At 43.5% G+C, this 15,209-nt stretch overlaps 1 protein-coding gene across 4 annotated transcripts in view; it reads left to right on the forward strand.

Annotated features, from left to right (window-relative positions):
* zfyve9a (zinc finger, FYVE domain containing 9a) overlaps positions 1-15,209 on the forward strand; it is an 86,213-nt gene that overhangs the window by 13,330 nt on the left and 57,674 nt on the right. The window contains exons 5-19 of one of the 4 annotated variants that reach the window (XR_013779548.1): positions 743-842; positions 1,495-1,671; positions 1,858-2,030; positions 2,991-3,120; positions 3,475-3,597; positions 3,865-4,020; positions 4,995-5,219; positions 6,967-7,049; positions 7,245-7,349; positions 8,268-8,418; positions 8,624-8,704; positions 9,408-9,570; positions 10,327-10,432; positions 10,732-10,908; positions 11,028-14,722. Coding sequence is in view for 3 of the 4 variants with exons in the window: in XM_079348488.1 (XP_079204614.1) it covers positions 743-842; positions 1,495-1,671; positions 1,858-2,030; positions 2,991-3,120; positions 3,475-3,597; positions 3,865-4,020; positions 4,995-5,219; positions 6,967-7,049; positions 7,245-7,349; positions 8,268-8,418; positions 8,624-8,704; positions 9,408-9,570; positions 10,327-10,432; positions 10,732-10,908; positions 11,028-11,189 (2,112 nt within the window). In the remaining variant the exon portion in view is untranslated. Of the gene's footprint in view, positions 1-742; positions 843-1,494; positions 1,672-1,857; positions 2,031-2,990; positions 3,121-3,474; positions 3,598-3,864; positions 4,021-4,994; positions 5,220-6,966; positions 7,050-7,244; positions 7,350-8,267; positions 8,419-8,623; positions 8,705-9,407; positions 9,571-10,326; positions 10,433-10,731; positions 10,909-11,027; positions 15,099-15,209 lie in introns of those variants that run through there. The other 3 variants (XM_079348488.1, XM_079348490.1, XM_079348489.1) reach the window with 3 other exon arrangements.

Here is a 15,209-nt window from a genome sequence, read left to right on the forward strand (position 1 = left end):
CCTTACAGAGTTATACTTAATTGTTGCGCGTAAGAGGCTAAATGCGAGTGTTTTAAAAGATAAATTCCTCAAAGGCCTTTCTTTGCAGATAAACACAGGGAGGGTGCAGGTAGATTAGCATTAATGCCACCCACACATGCAGCAGGGTGTCCGCACAGTGCTTTAAAGTGAAGATGCGGTCGCTGACACTGCACTGGGAGGAAGAAAGAAAAAAAATCGCTGGACTGCTACTTAATTTCCCATGGTGGTAAACAAACACACTCGCTGCCACTTGAGTGGGGAGAAGCTGGCACTGCAGTAATACTGACACCAACACCACAAACAATAAATGCAGCAGCGGGCTCATCAGTGCATCCACCACCACACTGGTAGATACACATACCAGTTTGAGGTGGGGCTGTGAGACTCTGAAATGAAAAGGATCCTCTGCCCTGTGACTAATATTCTACTAAATACATGTTACTACTGGATAATGATGTGCAGGAAGGTGCTACACTACATCACCCTGCACACAGATGCATCTCATTTAGGCCCTGGCAGAGTCCAAAAATCAATACCCATAAAATGTTACTGAACACTTACCGCCACCTATTTTCAATTCTTCAGCCTTAAAACGTCACGGTTAAAGTAAAACCATACGAATAATGTTTTTCAAACTGTGTGGTCATATTCGCAGGAAAGTGGTTCGAGTGACTTTGTTCTTCCGTGTGTGTGTGTGTTTGTGTGTTTGCGTGTGTTTAAGGTGTTCTGTGCTACATGCTGCAGCCTGAAGTGCAGGCTCACGTACATGGAGAGGAAGGAGGCTCGTGTTTGTGTCACCTGCCATTCTGCTCTAACAAGTGGTGAGCATTATACAGACAGATGGAGATGAGTCAGTCGTATACGTTACATCCACACCTTCTACATGTAAATGCAACTGTGGACGCTGCGCTCTGAAATATTTAACAGTTGACAGTGTAATGACAAGAGAGCAGATGGAGGAAATAAAATGGGGAATAAAATCCATTCAGGGACAAAAAACGATGCCAAGAAGATTAAACTTGACATTGATCAGATCTTTGTTAAAGTCTTATAGCCTGACTGGTTACTATGGTGTTTCTTTTTGGAAGAAATGCATTATTTTTTATTGATTTAGTTGTATAATAAAGCAGTGGGACTAAATTAAAAAGACATACATGATGTGTATGTAGCATGAAAAGCATTTATAATGGCTGAGCTTCATTTAGTTGAGCCTGCTGGCTAACTGGGCCACTTATTGATAAAATAAGCGACAGTGTTGGTCATGTATCCTGATAAGGTAAAACATCTATACATTATAACTGTTAAATTAAATATCAATATAGAGTATAGGAATACTGTACATATTGAACAGTAAGAGACTCTGTGAAACAACATCCATCTCTGTCCATTAAAAACTGAAGCTGCCCCTCTTCACGTCTATTTATTCTGCTTCATTTCCCCAACACTTTGTTTGTGATGTTTTCTGTCTGTCAGCTCAATTGTGGGAGGCACCCGTCACTGCAAGCAACCAGAGTCCAAACCCCAACAACCCAGCAGAGTACTGCTCCACTATCCCCCCTCTGCAGCAGGCTCAGGCCTCCGGGGTGCTCAGCTCCCCTCCTCCTACTGTCATGGTGCCTGTGGGAGTTCTAAAACCGCCTGGCAACGAGGGTACGACCTTTACAGAAGATTAAAATGCTCCCAGAGCTTATTTTTATGTTTAGGTTGACATTCTTTCCACCACTACTTCAAAGAAGTGTTTCATTTTTTGCTAGTCCTGCTCAGAGCTGATTTCAGTTTAATTGATAGTAGCTTTTGTTTGTTAAATTATATGTTTCGTTGATCTCTCACCTTTAGGGTCCCTTTCACGGGAGCAAAGGAGGGTGTGGTTTGCTGATGGGCTCCTGCCTAACGGAGACGCGACAGAGTCACCCAAACCTCCTGCCTCTAATCCAGCCCCCTCACAGTCTCTGGCCATCTCCACATGTTCCAACAAATCCTCCACTTCTGAATCCTCAGAGGTACGCTTGGTATGAAAACATTCACCCACAGCTAATGCTATTAGGTTAACTTGTGCGGTTAAAGTTAGCTACTCCGCAGTGACTCAAAGGAAACCACAAAGAGCTCTTTCTGTGGCATTGTCGGCGGTTTACTGGCCGGGTCACAGACTGCGACAAATGGGCCGCTAAAGGAGTTCAAAGGAAACATTCCTTGTTTGCTTAATCGGGATTAGAAATCCCAGTAGACTGAAATACGTGAAGGAAAGCCCGTGGAAGTTTGCCCTACAACACATTACACAACAGTGAACTGAATCTTGTTGTTTCTGTGGTTGTGATGCACACTCATCGGACTGGATGATTCACGGCCTGTTGAACAGATAGATTGTTGAGGCATCTCCGTTGATGGCGCGGTGATGCTATGCAGACATAACGTTTAAAATCACACGCTCACATGACACTCTGACGGCCATATTGACTTAAGCTCAGCCATGCCTGAGCTACAATTTACTGCCAAAGGTTCGTAACTTTCTCATCTCGAGGTGCACTCCTAGACTGCAGTATGACACTCTTAAGAGGTTTGTTTTTATTTCCTGCCGTTTGGACTCACTGCTTCACTACTTTATGAAGAACAGAGGTGACGAGCAGGATAAAGAAGAAGTTCAGATACGAAGCATAAAAAGAGGTGAAACTGACAAACACTGATCCTGCTTCTTAACATGTAAGGTTTGTTTTTATCATGATGAAGATCGGGGGGGGGTTGATCCCAAGCTCCTGCAGTATCACGTTGAAGTGGAATTGTGCAACACACTAAACCCCGAAGAAGCTCCTGCTGCTTCGGCGGTGGCGTGTGAATGTTTATGAATGGGATTCGTTAAACTGATACTCTAAAGATTTTATTTTTACATCTGGGTGTTCAGTACCTTTTAACCATGGCTATCATAAATAACGGACTTCTAACCCTACACCTCTTGAATCTTCTCTCCACCTCAGGCATCCCACAACCCAGTTGCCCCGGTCGGCAGCCCAGTGGGCAGCTCCTTCAGCCTGATCCCGGAGGACGGGCTCCCTCCCATCCTCATCTCCACCGGAGTCAAAGGAGGTACGGGAGGCCACATCACAGGTGCTTGCCCTCATCCTCACCATTCTGCTGCCTCCTCATTGCTCCGTTAGCTGCCGTGTTTGTGCCGTGTTTTTACATATGCTTTTTTTTATTTTATTTTTTTTATCATGGCTCATTTGTTGTCCACTCATTGCAAACGGAGGGGGAGATTTGGATTTTTCTGTTGAGATGTTTTAAAGAGTTGAAAGGGTTCACTTGGGGACTCTTTTCCTCACCTCCCCTCTGATTCTGGCTCCTGACATCTCCACTCTCATCCTGGCATCTCTCTCTCCTGTCCATCTGTCTAACTTTACCTCAACTCCTCCCTCCTCCTTTTGTGTCTCCTTCGTCTGCTCCATCCCGACCCGCCTGCAGACTATGCAGTGGAGGAGAGGCCGTCAGAGATCGTCCTCATGCAGCAGCTGGAGGAGGGAGGCCCAGACCCCCTGGTCTTCGTGCTCAACGCTAACCTGCTTGCTATGGTCAAGCTTGTCAACTGTAAGTTACCAAAACAAGGATTTACAGCATTCATGAGATTCAGCGTTAGCCTGAAGGATGCTCTGTTAACTCTTGTTTGCTTTCTTATGGGAATTATTAGAGCAGGAAAAGACGTGCATTTAATTTCTCTGAACGATCAATTCAAATTGAAGTCGTATCTGTGGTACAACAACATGCAGTATTCTGATGCTGATTGTGTTTCTGATGATTCTTGCTCAGATCTCCTGTTTGCCTGACCCAGCAGTTTTCTGCTCTTTTAACCCACAGATGTAAACAGGAAGTGTTGGTATGTGACGACAAAGGGCATGCACGCCGTCGGCCAGGCAGAGGTGGTCATCCTTCTGCAGTGTCTACCGGACGAGAAGACCATTCCCAAAGACATCTTCACACACTTTGTGCAGCTCTACCAGGAGGCCCTCAGTGGTAAGAACGCATCCAACAGCTCCACCAGGAGGTTCACTGTGAAACTAGTCCATCTCCACTGTGGGCTCTTCTTGGGAGTGATAGCAGCTCATTAGTAGTCCTGTCTCGGGGTTCCCAGGTGAGTCTACCTGTGTGAACCTGTGCGTGAGTAATGTAGTTTAACGAAAGGGGAAAGTGTCCGAGCTCTAATTTAAGTTCCGAGTGATGCTCTATTTTGAAACCAGGTTAGCTTCCACTGCTGCTGAACCGTCTGCCTCGTGAAAAACGCTCTAAACATTAGCACCCGGCTGTCAGGTCGCCTCCCTCCAGGCGTGACACCTCACGGCTGCTTGTCTTGCATTTTTAACTCCATATGCTGCAGAGCGAAATCGGCTAATATCGGGTGACTTTGACGGCTTGCTCCCCTCTGGCTGTTTCCTTTTCCGTGTTCACATTGGAACACTTTCAGGCTGGTGAAATGGAGCCATATTGTGCATGTCGCTCCTGATTAACTTGCCGTCAGTCAGGCCTAGAGAAGAAGAAGAAGTGCTGGCGTTGGCAGGTTCCAGGCACAGCTTTGTGATGTTGCTATGTGGCATCTAATGCCAGCGATCTCTCCTGTAGATGAAGAGTAACATGAAGCCTTTGTAGGTAAAATGAGATTGTAGGGCAACAGGCGGGCTTTTAGTTCATAGTTTAACTCTGAGTCTCCCTATCGATCCAGTCATCACGGGGATATGTTGAGCCTTCCTCTTCATTTGTGCTTATTCTCATCCTCTTCCTTTTATTCCATTTTATCCTCTTGTTTTTTTATTCCCATCCTTTTTCACATCATCTGCTTTTTATAACTTTTCACCCTCACCCTCCTATTATATTCTATTTTCTCTCGAACTTTCTCTCCCACTTCCCTCCTCTGCCTTCCCCTTCGTTAACACCCCCCCCCCCCCTCCTGCCTTCTCTGTGTCTCTAACGTCTCTTCCTGTCGGTTCTTACAGGCAACGTGCTGAGCCACCTGAGTCACTCATTCTTCACACAGAGCTTCCTGGGCAGTAAGGAGCATGGCGGCTTCCTCTACATCAGCCCCTCCTTCCAATCGTTGCAGGACCTGCTGCTGCCCAACCCGCCCTACCTCTTCGGCATCCTGATGCAAAAGTGGGAAACGCCATGGGCCAAAGTCTTCCCCATCCGCCTCATGCTGCGGCTGGGTGCAGAGTACCGATGTGAGTCGAAGTGAACTGTACAAGGACACACAACGCAAAAACATGCACTGCTTAAATCTGGAGATCAGAGGGAAGGATATGACATAAAAATGCTGGAAGTCCCTGTGTAATGTTTGCAATATATACAAAATTGTGTGGAATAAACCGAGCCCGAGGTTATGATCCCAGATGTTGCTGGAGAAAAGATAAAGAGAATGAAACAGATGCATTACATGCACCATATCAAACTGGTGGTGCAGCATTCACAGGATTTAAACGTTGTCGGCCCTCCCCCACTCTCTTGTGGTGATTTTTTTTCCTGAAAACGACGTGCTGTGTTCACGCCTAGCTCACCCAGGCATTTTAAGGATATTATTAGGAGTGCTGTGTACGTGTGAAAGGGGCTTTGGTTTCAAAGATCACTCCTCAGTCCTTCTACATGATCGTCATGAGCCAAGACTTTTTAAAAGTTGTCCTAAAAGGTTTTTTTCGTCGTCTCAAGTGAGGGGATTCATGTTTGAAAAATGGGGGGAAAAAAAGAAAACAAATCAGAGAATTTCATGCCAGCTTCTGTACTTTCAGTTGATTTTAGTTGGACTCAAACACATTTCCGTGGCTCCCCGCAGAGTGAAATCAGTCGATAGCTCAATTATATCTCTCTACATGCAGTACCAAGAATGCATGTTATTTATTTTTCTGATGTCAGTGGGGGGAAAAAAAAGAAAAAGATTTTCTTTGTTAGTATTTGAAACAACAAAGATAAACGTAAAGCATCTGTCTGTCAGACATTCAAACCATCAAGGTAAAAAAGATATAAAAGAGCAAAGTGTGGATTGACAGTTTCGTATAGTAAGATACACAGACCCATGTTGATGTGGAAAGCTTAGCCTCTCGGTCGTGAGAAAAGGCTGTTGACTTTCTACAAACCTGTTCTAATGTGTTTCTCGCAGCTTCCCACATGAACCATGAAGTCTTGTGAGAGGTTTTATCAGAAGGAGCCTCGTCTCCTCCAAATCCCCTTCTCTCACAGCCAGACCTGCCAGCACGGAGCACCGCCTGGCTCTGCTAAGCCTCTCGCCTGCTTCCAGTCAGCACGGATAGAATACATTAACAAAGCCACATACTGTCAAGGCTCTTAAAACACAGACTGTTAGCACCACCACGAAATGAATCCACCACGGAAACCGCGTCGTTCTCTACGCTCAGACTCTGTACCTTAAGCAGTGACCAGCAGGAGGTCGGGTCTCACATCCACACACGAGTCCCTGCAGAACGCACATTGAGGCTGAGATTTTTTTTATTGCTAATGAGAGTTTGTGGAGAGATCTAATTTCCAGCTGTTTCCTGCGATAAGGCTAAAAATAGTCGTCTAAGAAGCTTTGGTTGCCGCAGAAAAAAAAAAACAGCCTTATTTTTCACTTGTGGATTAGGAGCGTTCCTTCGAACTGCAGGCGCAGTTTGATGTGTGCGTGGGGTCTCTAGTTCACTTCATTTGCATTTATGAGTGAAGAGGATCAAAAACACAGGAAGCACAGGTTGTGTTCATTAAAGGCCTAAAAAAACTCCTGAGGGAGAAACGGAACAAACTCTGAACCGTGACTAAATACAAAAGTCCAAATCAAACCAGGACGAAGACTAAGGCAGCGAGGAAGACTTTGAATTACCCTGAAATGTAAATTCATTCCACTTACAAACTACTGGCGCTATTACTGTAACACATTTGTAGTTTTATTGTGGAATTAACAATGAGCAACATTTTGTTTTGCAGTTTATCCGTGTCCGCTGTTCAGTGTTCGCTTCAGAAAACCCCTCTTTGGAGAGACCGGTCACACTATCATGAATCTGCTCGCAGTAAGTTATGTTCCCTTACTGGTTCCTTCTAAGCTTCTATTATATATTTCTAGATGAATGTCAGGTATATCAAAGACTTGCACCATGTAGTACACATGTCCCTCTCTTAATGCTTCCTTCTTATTTTGAATTCTTAGTTGCACTCTTCTCCCTTCATATTGAATGAAATGATGATAAACTGTTTTCCTGTCGTAGGACTTCCGTAACTATCAGTACACGCTGCCGGTGGTGAAGGGTTTGGTTGTGGACATGGAGGTGAGGAAGACGAGTATTAAGATCCCCAGCAATCGTTACAATGAGGTGAGTGTCCTGCGCCACAAAGCTCCTGAGATAAGGTCTTTTCTCTCAACAGAGCTGTCATTATAAGCACAACATGTATAAGATAATCTGGCCACCGTGCATGTAGCTGTGGAAAGTGCTAAATTGACACACGTTCATTCAAAGTGCCCTAAAACTGCAAAACCTTCAAAACACATTCCAGACGTTAAGGGGAGAAAAAAATGGTTTTGTTTTTTTATTTCCCGGAATCATAAATCATCATTGAAACAAAATGAAACCCTCCAGCAGACTTAATGACATCAGCGGAGGAGGCTCCTATTAAACTCACACGCACACGCACACACACACGCACATGTTGACTGTGTGTAGGTGATGTGCGACAAACTCTCCCGGGTCCTTGCAGCCGAACATTAGGCGTGGGCTGCAGACTTGTCACAACTGCTGCTGCTGCCTCGAGGGTGTGAATGAAACGTCCAACAAGAAGACGTGCTACACAAGAAGCCACCATTTGGCCGAGACAGAAAGTGGTGCTGGTTGTAGCGTTTGGCTACTGATGCACTAACAGATGGGAACCCAGTAATGTGAAACGGAGACCGTTTCTGAACAGCTTGCAGACGAGCCTTTAGCGCAGCGAGCGGTTAAAGCCCTCCAGATTTTCATTTTTATTTCTGATACGCAAAGAACGTCTTCAAAGACATTCAGAGACGAGGGATTTAGCAGTATGAATGTGGGATATTTCCGCTATTGATATCCACCCATGTCATGACTTAAAACATAATCTGTCATCTCAGCCCCCGTCCCTTTAAATGTGAGAACTCTACCCACTAGTGCAGTGCAATTAGGCTTAACCAGGCAGTCTCTGTTAAGCCCTTTTTTTTCCCTCAGCACAGTCACCCGTAGGGCAGCTTAATCAGACACGGATATTGTTCTTCCTTGCAGCTGATGAAGGCCATGAACAAGTCCAACGAACACGTGCTGGCCATGGGGGCGTGTTTCAATGACCGGGCCGACTCCCACCTGGTGTGTGTCCAGAACGATGACGGGAACTATCAGACGCAGGCCATCAGCATCCATCACCAGCCTCGCAAAGGTGCTGACACAGAGACAGATGCATCTCACAGCTTTTATCTCTCACTCCGTCTCTCTGCTTGTTGTGTCCAGCTCTGTGTACTTTAAAGAATCCTGCTCCTCACTGTCTGCTGTTAGTTCTTCTGCGCTGCCTGTTTGCCTTAAAAATCATTCGATTTTCATCTCGGCTTGATTTGTCTCTTTTCTCTCTTTGTGTTGCTCTGCAGTTACTGGAGCCTGCTTCTTTGTGTTCAGCGGTGCTTTGAAAGCCTCATCGGGCTTCTTGGCAAAGACCAGCATCGTGGAAGGTAAGACGTGTGACAACAAAATCCATGCTGGCTGTAAAAGTGCCGAGTTTAGTGTTTTGAGTGTGTTTTTAAGAACCTTCCAGAGAATAATGTTGGCACAAACCAGCGATCAGTGCGGCAACAAGGGATTCTATTTATTACCACATTGGAAGATGTGATTTCTCACATCTATGCATGTGTTAAAAAACTGCAAAACCAATGAGAAAACTTGATCAATAGTCAATTCTTATTGAATTAATCGCAAGTTCTGTGATATTTCAGTAATGAATGAATCGAAATGCAGACCTCATTTGATCTGTAAAGAGTCTGAGTAGATGTTCTAGGAGATTGACTTTATTACATCAAATATTATCAGAATGACAAACGCAAGCTGCAACTGAATATTAATGATCAGTTATTCCTCTGATTATTTTGAATTGTTACCCACTAAGGCATGGCTTCTAGACCAACCATGTCAGTGTTTTACTTCCATAGGACTGGTTAGTCTCAAAAGAAAGATAATTTTGGTTTGGATCTTTGTTTCAGTCCTAATGTGCAGAAAACGACAGGATGTGCTTGTTGATCCAATAACCCACAGAATAAAAATCAGATTGAAAGCCGAACCATGACAGTGTCATCAGAAATCTGTGTTCAAATCATAATTATTAATAAATACACTGTCTCAGCACTCGTCATGTTAATTGATCTTCTTCTCTAATTGTAGACGGTGTCATGATCCAGATCACAGCTGAGACCATGGACTCTCTACGGCAAGCGCTGAGGGACATGAAGGACTTCACCATCACCTGTGGTAAAGTCGACCAGGAGGAGAACCAGGAGCTCGTTCACATCCAGTGGACGGAGGACGACCACAACTTCAACAAAGGGTGAGACGGGAAGAGTGGAAAACAAAGCGGCTCACAGACAAAGAGAGGGAGCTGGCAGAGAGGCGTCGATGTCACGGCCAATTGAACTGATAGCTTCCCAACTGCTCCATTTACTACTGCGCCATAAAAAGCTCGTTGTGCGTGTCGAGGAAGGCCCCTGGAGGAAAGTCTCAGCAGGGGGGACGGATGTGGTGTGATGTGGCGTCTGATGAAACCTGCGGGTCTTAATGTGACTTTGTACCAGATGGTTTATTTATGTTTCAGTTGCAAAATAAATCTTTCTTTATTTCCTTCAAGCACACACAGCACATATCAGATAGGATTCTCTTTTGCCCTGGGTTAAAAATATGGCTGAAGATCTGTAGTTTTTCTTAATGGAACTATCCCATACCATCAATCACAACCATGGCATTGTTAATCCGTTCTATGCTATATGCTAATGTTTTGCCTGTTTGGCATTTATTTAAAAAAACATGTTTTGGTTGTAACTTAACATCTGGCTCAGGGACAGTGGTTCAAGTTCTGCCTTTTGGCAACACTGGCACATTTACAGCAGTGCGAGTTGGCTTGAGTGCGACCTCAGTCTTGAGCGGATGATCGCCAGCCGAGCAGCTGGCAGTTCAACGTCACGCTCAAGGGCACAGCAGACAGACGCTGCAGAAGGAAGTCTGTTTGATATGTTTTACTCATCCAGATTTGAAATCTTACTCTGTGAAGTTATCGGCGTTCATGCGTTTGTGTTTGTGGTTCCTTCAGGGTCATCAGTCCAATCGATGGGAAATCTATGGAGTCTATCACCAGCGTCAAGATCTTCCATGGCTCTGAATTCAAAGCCAACGGCAAAGTCATCCGCTGGACAGAGGTACCAAAAAAACAGCCAAAACACAGACTGATTTTCAAAAGACGCAAATGAACCAAAACGTGTCTTTTACCTCAGCCTCGTCTTACTTGACTTTAAACCATTAGGACATTCTTATTTATCCATGAAGCTCGAGATGACGTCCTCAAATGTCTTGATTTAACCAAAACCCAAAGACATTCCTAATCCCTTGCGATTTCATATTTGTTTACATTTAACCTGCAGACTTCAATGATGGTTGCAGCTTTCATAGATCTGGTCGTATTAAATGAATGAGTTCATGTTTCTGGTATTTCTCTCAGGTGTTTTTCCTTCAGAGTGAAGATCAACCCAACGGTCTGAGCGACCCGGCCGACCACAGCCGACTGACGGAGAACGTAGCGAGAGCTTTCTGCATGGCGCTCTGTCCACACCTGAAGCTGCTGAAGGAGGACGGGATGGCCAAACTGGGACTGAGGGTCACTCTGGACTCAGACCAGGTGGGTTCACGTGCCACAGCGACATCACAGTCGTGTTCATTGATTGGCAGAAAAAGGCTAATCCAGTATCCACACAAATTTAAAAGTATTCTGAATGTAGAATGTCTTTGTGGTTACAGGTGGGTTACCTGGCAGGAAGTAACGGCCAGCCTCTGCTGCCTCTGTACCTGAGCGACCTTGACAGCGCTCTGATCCCAGTCATTCACGGAGGGGCGTGTCAACTAAGCGAGGGCCCGGTGGTCATGGAGCTGATCTTCTACATCCTGGAGATCATCTCGTAGGGAGTCTTTGGATCGTCATCTATTTTTATTTTATTATTTTTTGGACCTTCTGATGTCATCTCTCATCCTGGACCTACGTCATCTTCCTCCAAACGTTTGCACTTCAAAGGAGCCTGATAACTGTGCCGTGCCAGGTGGGGTAGCATTCCTCAAGTCAAAACCTATGCATCCAAAAAAAACAAAAAAAACAACACACCTTCTGTTGTGCTCCAGAGGCCTCCTGGGGCCTGACGAGGCCCCCAGCACAATCGTCCGTCATGTTTCCATTGTGGTGAACTTCACCTGACAGGTCATCTGTCTCAGGTTCTCGTAAGAGGTCCATCAAGCAGGAAGTAAACACCAGAGATGACCTGCTCGATCTGCTTGACCCCAGCGTGGCGTTAAAGTGCTTCTATACAGTATTAAACCCCCGCTTAAAGTTTTCACCTTTATCGATTTACAACGATGATCAAAGTACAATCAGAGGGGCTTTGTTGGTTTGTCAAAAAAAAACAAAAAAAAAACTCTCCTGATGTCTACAGAGGGATTTGATTTCTTTTTTTATGCCTTTATATTTAAGACAGGGTAGAGTCAGAGAGAAGGAAATGACGTGCAGGAAAGGAGCCAAGATCAGAATCAAACCTGGCTCGTCTGCTTTGAGGACTATAGCCTCTGTACATGGGGCATGCTCACTAACCAATAGGCTACCGGCATCCTAGAGGGATCTGACCTTAAAAAAATAAAAAAAATAAAAAAATCTTTATATTTATATTAACCCCCAGAACACGGTAATACACTATCCTCTTAGGGACAATCATTACTCTTTGAAATATACAGCAGAAAGAATGTTGTCAGTTCCTTTTGTGTGCCGTACAAACAATCGTCGAGTTATCGGACGTACCAGCCACAGGGCGTTATCTCTCTTCTGACTCGGGGCGAAGGGTTTGATTCATGCAGCTGCTCGGTCGGCTGTTTAATTTACTTTTAAAAATTCATGACAAATTAGCAGTGATGGATGAAAAACTCAGATCTTTTACTCAAGTAGCAACACATTCATGTAAAAGTAATTTGTTACTATCGTGGACTGACTGTTCAGTTTATGATTACGAGTGAAAAGAGACCTGGATTGAAAATGAAATGGTAGAGACAAATAATGAATCCTGCAGACGGGGCAGTTTCAGAAAAAAAACTCACATTATTATATTCATTTAAAAATGCACTAATTATGACTTTAATACTAAAAGCCTGTAAAGTTATGACTTATTTACTCTGAATAGACGATCGGGTTAGCATTGCTTTTTCCATCATTTATTGGTTCATTCTAACTTTTGTAGTAAATCTGAATCTGAAAAGTACCTACCTAGCTAAATGATTTTGTAGTCTACAGCTGAAAATCTTCTCCTACATTAGGAAGCATTTCAACATGTCCTTAAAGTACACTTTGATATCTCAGTGGTTTAGTTTAATCTCAGATGTTTGAAGACACCAGAACCAGATTATGTCGTTTGACTCTTGGGAAGAAGGTCGTCTCCTCACAGACTTCATGCAGCCTTTCCTATTTTTGGAAACATGTCAGCATCCAGATGTGCAGCTGAAAGAATTATCCACACAGCTGTTTTTTATATTCAAGTAGCAGCGGATGGAGATACTCTGAATTCTTCTTTTTCCATTTGAAGGGAGGTTTTTTCTGTTTAACAGCCTCTTTGAATGTACTTTGATTGAAAGTTGTAAATCAATCCGGCGTGAATTCTTCCACGTGGGGGAAATACGTTTCATAGGCATCGTATGTAGCTGCTCTGGTTCACACAAAGTCGTCCCTCCAAAGTCACTGTGGCAGCCAGCGGTCCTGAAGCACTGACAATTATCAGCAAAGGCCTCTGTGTAGCACGGATGTTCTGAAACGAGGGATACTCACATCCACATTTATCTGAAGAGAAACAAGGAGCTGGAAGATGCGTCAGTGTAATTCTGATTTTTTTTAACCCTTTTTGCACCGAGGTGCTCAGTGCCTGCAGCAGCGAATCATCAAGTGTGAAAAAAAGACAATGTTTCATCTCCACCTCTTAAGCTTTACTCATAAGTCACCAGATGCTTTACGTGATGGACCAATCCACGTGTTGTACATATTTTTATAGACGCTAACAACTCCTCGTCCATTCTGTAGCCTCCAGAGCTCCGAGTTCAATGCAGGAAGTGATATCATGGACTCCTCAGACTGACGCTCCGTGGAATAAGACTACATGGTAACTCTGAAAAACCTTTTGTCCTACAGTAGACGGCTGGTTAAAGAAAAAAAAAAAAAAGGTTCCGATGCTTTATTGATAAACTCAATCTGTACATAAAGCAGAAAATCTTTTTGTAATCTCATCTTCAACATCATCGGGGCTTGTTGCTTGTCATTGGTTGGAAAGACACTCTTGTCTTTTTAATCCCAAAAGAGAATAACTGAATATGTAAAAGATATATATATAGATATATATATATATATATATATATATATGAATAAATAACTATATATAAGAACTGTAATAAATTGCAGAAGCAGTGCACTGGATTCTAAGCCATTTACAGGAGAGTTCAAGCGAGCGACTTGGAGGCCTTTGAGTCCTGGAAGTTTTTTTTGTTTGTTTTTTTAGCTGCAGAAAAAAAAGAACAGCTGTAAAGATCCAGGGTTCCTGCAGCAACAAGAGTTTGATCGACCTGAAGCTGAATGTATCTCATCCCATATATTCTGCAGCCAATCGTCCACCCGCAGCCCTGAAATCACCAACATCCCACCCGAGACTTTGCAGACCTGCGTAGGAACCCTGCAGACTGCTATGATGTCTTCAAAAGGCCTCAACTGTTCAACTCAAGTGAATCTCTTTTTAAAAGATGTTTTTGCTCTGGACTGTGTTTCTGCAGCTTAATGGACCTGGATAAAAATGTAAGAATGTATTCCCATTGTTTCTGTTCCAATCTGCTAAATGTTTGTCCACCTCTAGATAGACTCGTCACCAAAAACCACCCTGTCATGTCTGAACCACTCTTTACAGTAGTCATCTTTAATCATGCTTATAGAAAACCAGACGGGGCTACACAAAAAGTACTGTCCGCACAGTACGAGAGGTTTTATTGAACAATCTCGACATCACAATGAGAATCAGACAATCACGAAAATCTGCAGACGAGCCGGCGCTTCGAGATTAAATTAGAATTTGAGCCTTTCTTTATTCGTTTGTATCTCAATTTGAAGTGTTGTAGGAGCTACTGTAGCAGATATTCTCATATTTAAAGAAGCAGATTAGAACTTTTCAGTGCAAGCTGAACGAGAGGTCAAGGTCGCCAGTTCTGGGTTTATTACTGTGATCATACCAGAGTGGGTGTCTCTCAATCACTGTGTGACATTCATCAGCCGCCATCACCCGGCGGCGTTTCTGTTTTTATAAATCAACAAAACAAAGAGGAGACGAGAGTTTGTTTTTCAGACGTCGTGTTTTCTGTCACGGTTTTACTTTTGGCATTCTCTGACGTGTGCAATATGTCCAAAATCCCAAAAAAAAGAGAAAGACAAGGTGCAATTTGTTTGACTGAAAAAGTAGCATTCTCTCTGTCTTCAGTTGTAAGATGTTACGATCTGATCTATAACTCTGCATGCAAACGAGCTTCAAACGGCGACAGGAGACAGAATCAACTTTGCATTTTAACGGTTAACAGTTGTTCTTGTATGTTGTGTGGATGAATCTTTCAAATTAAAATCTGCTCTGTTATCGACTGGGTTTTGTTTGAATATATATATATATATTTCTTTGTTTTTCTGTTGATGTTTTAAAAGCCAAAAACCCCTGAACTGTACATCTTGTTTTTTTCTTTACACTACATGTCAAGAAAAGTGTTCTTTATCAAGAAATTGTAGTATATGTAAAATAAAAACTTCTAGAAAACTGAAAATGAACGTGTTTATTATAAATAAAAACTTTCTGGACAGCTCAAATTAAACCAGGATACTTTTTAATGGGTACGTTTGAAAGGCGGGCAGGCAGAGATTATAGAGTATAAACA

Source organism: Symphodus melops (assembly GCF_947650265.1).
Source record: "Symphodus melops genome assembly, chromosome: 7".
Lineage (NCBI taxonomy): Eukaryota > Metazoa > Chordata > Actinopteri > Labriformes > Labridae > Symphodus > Symphodus melops.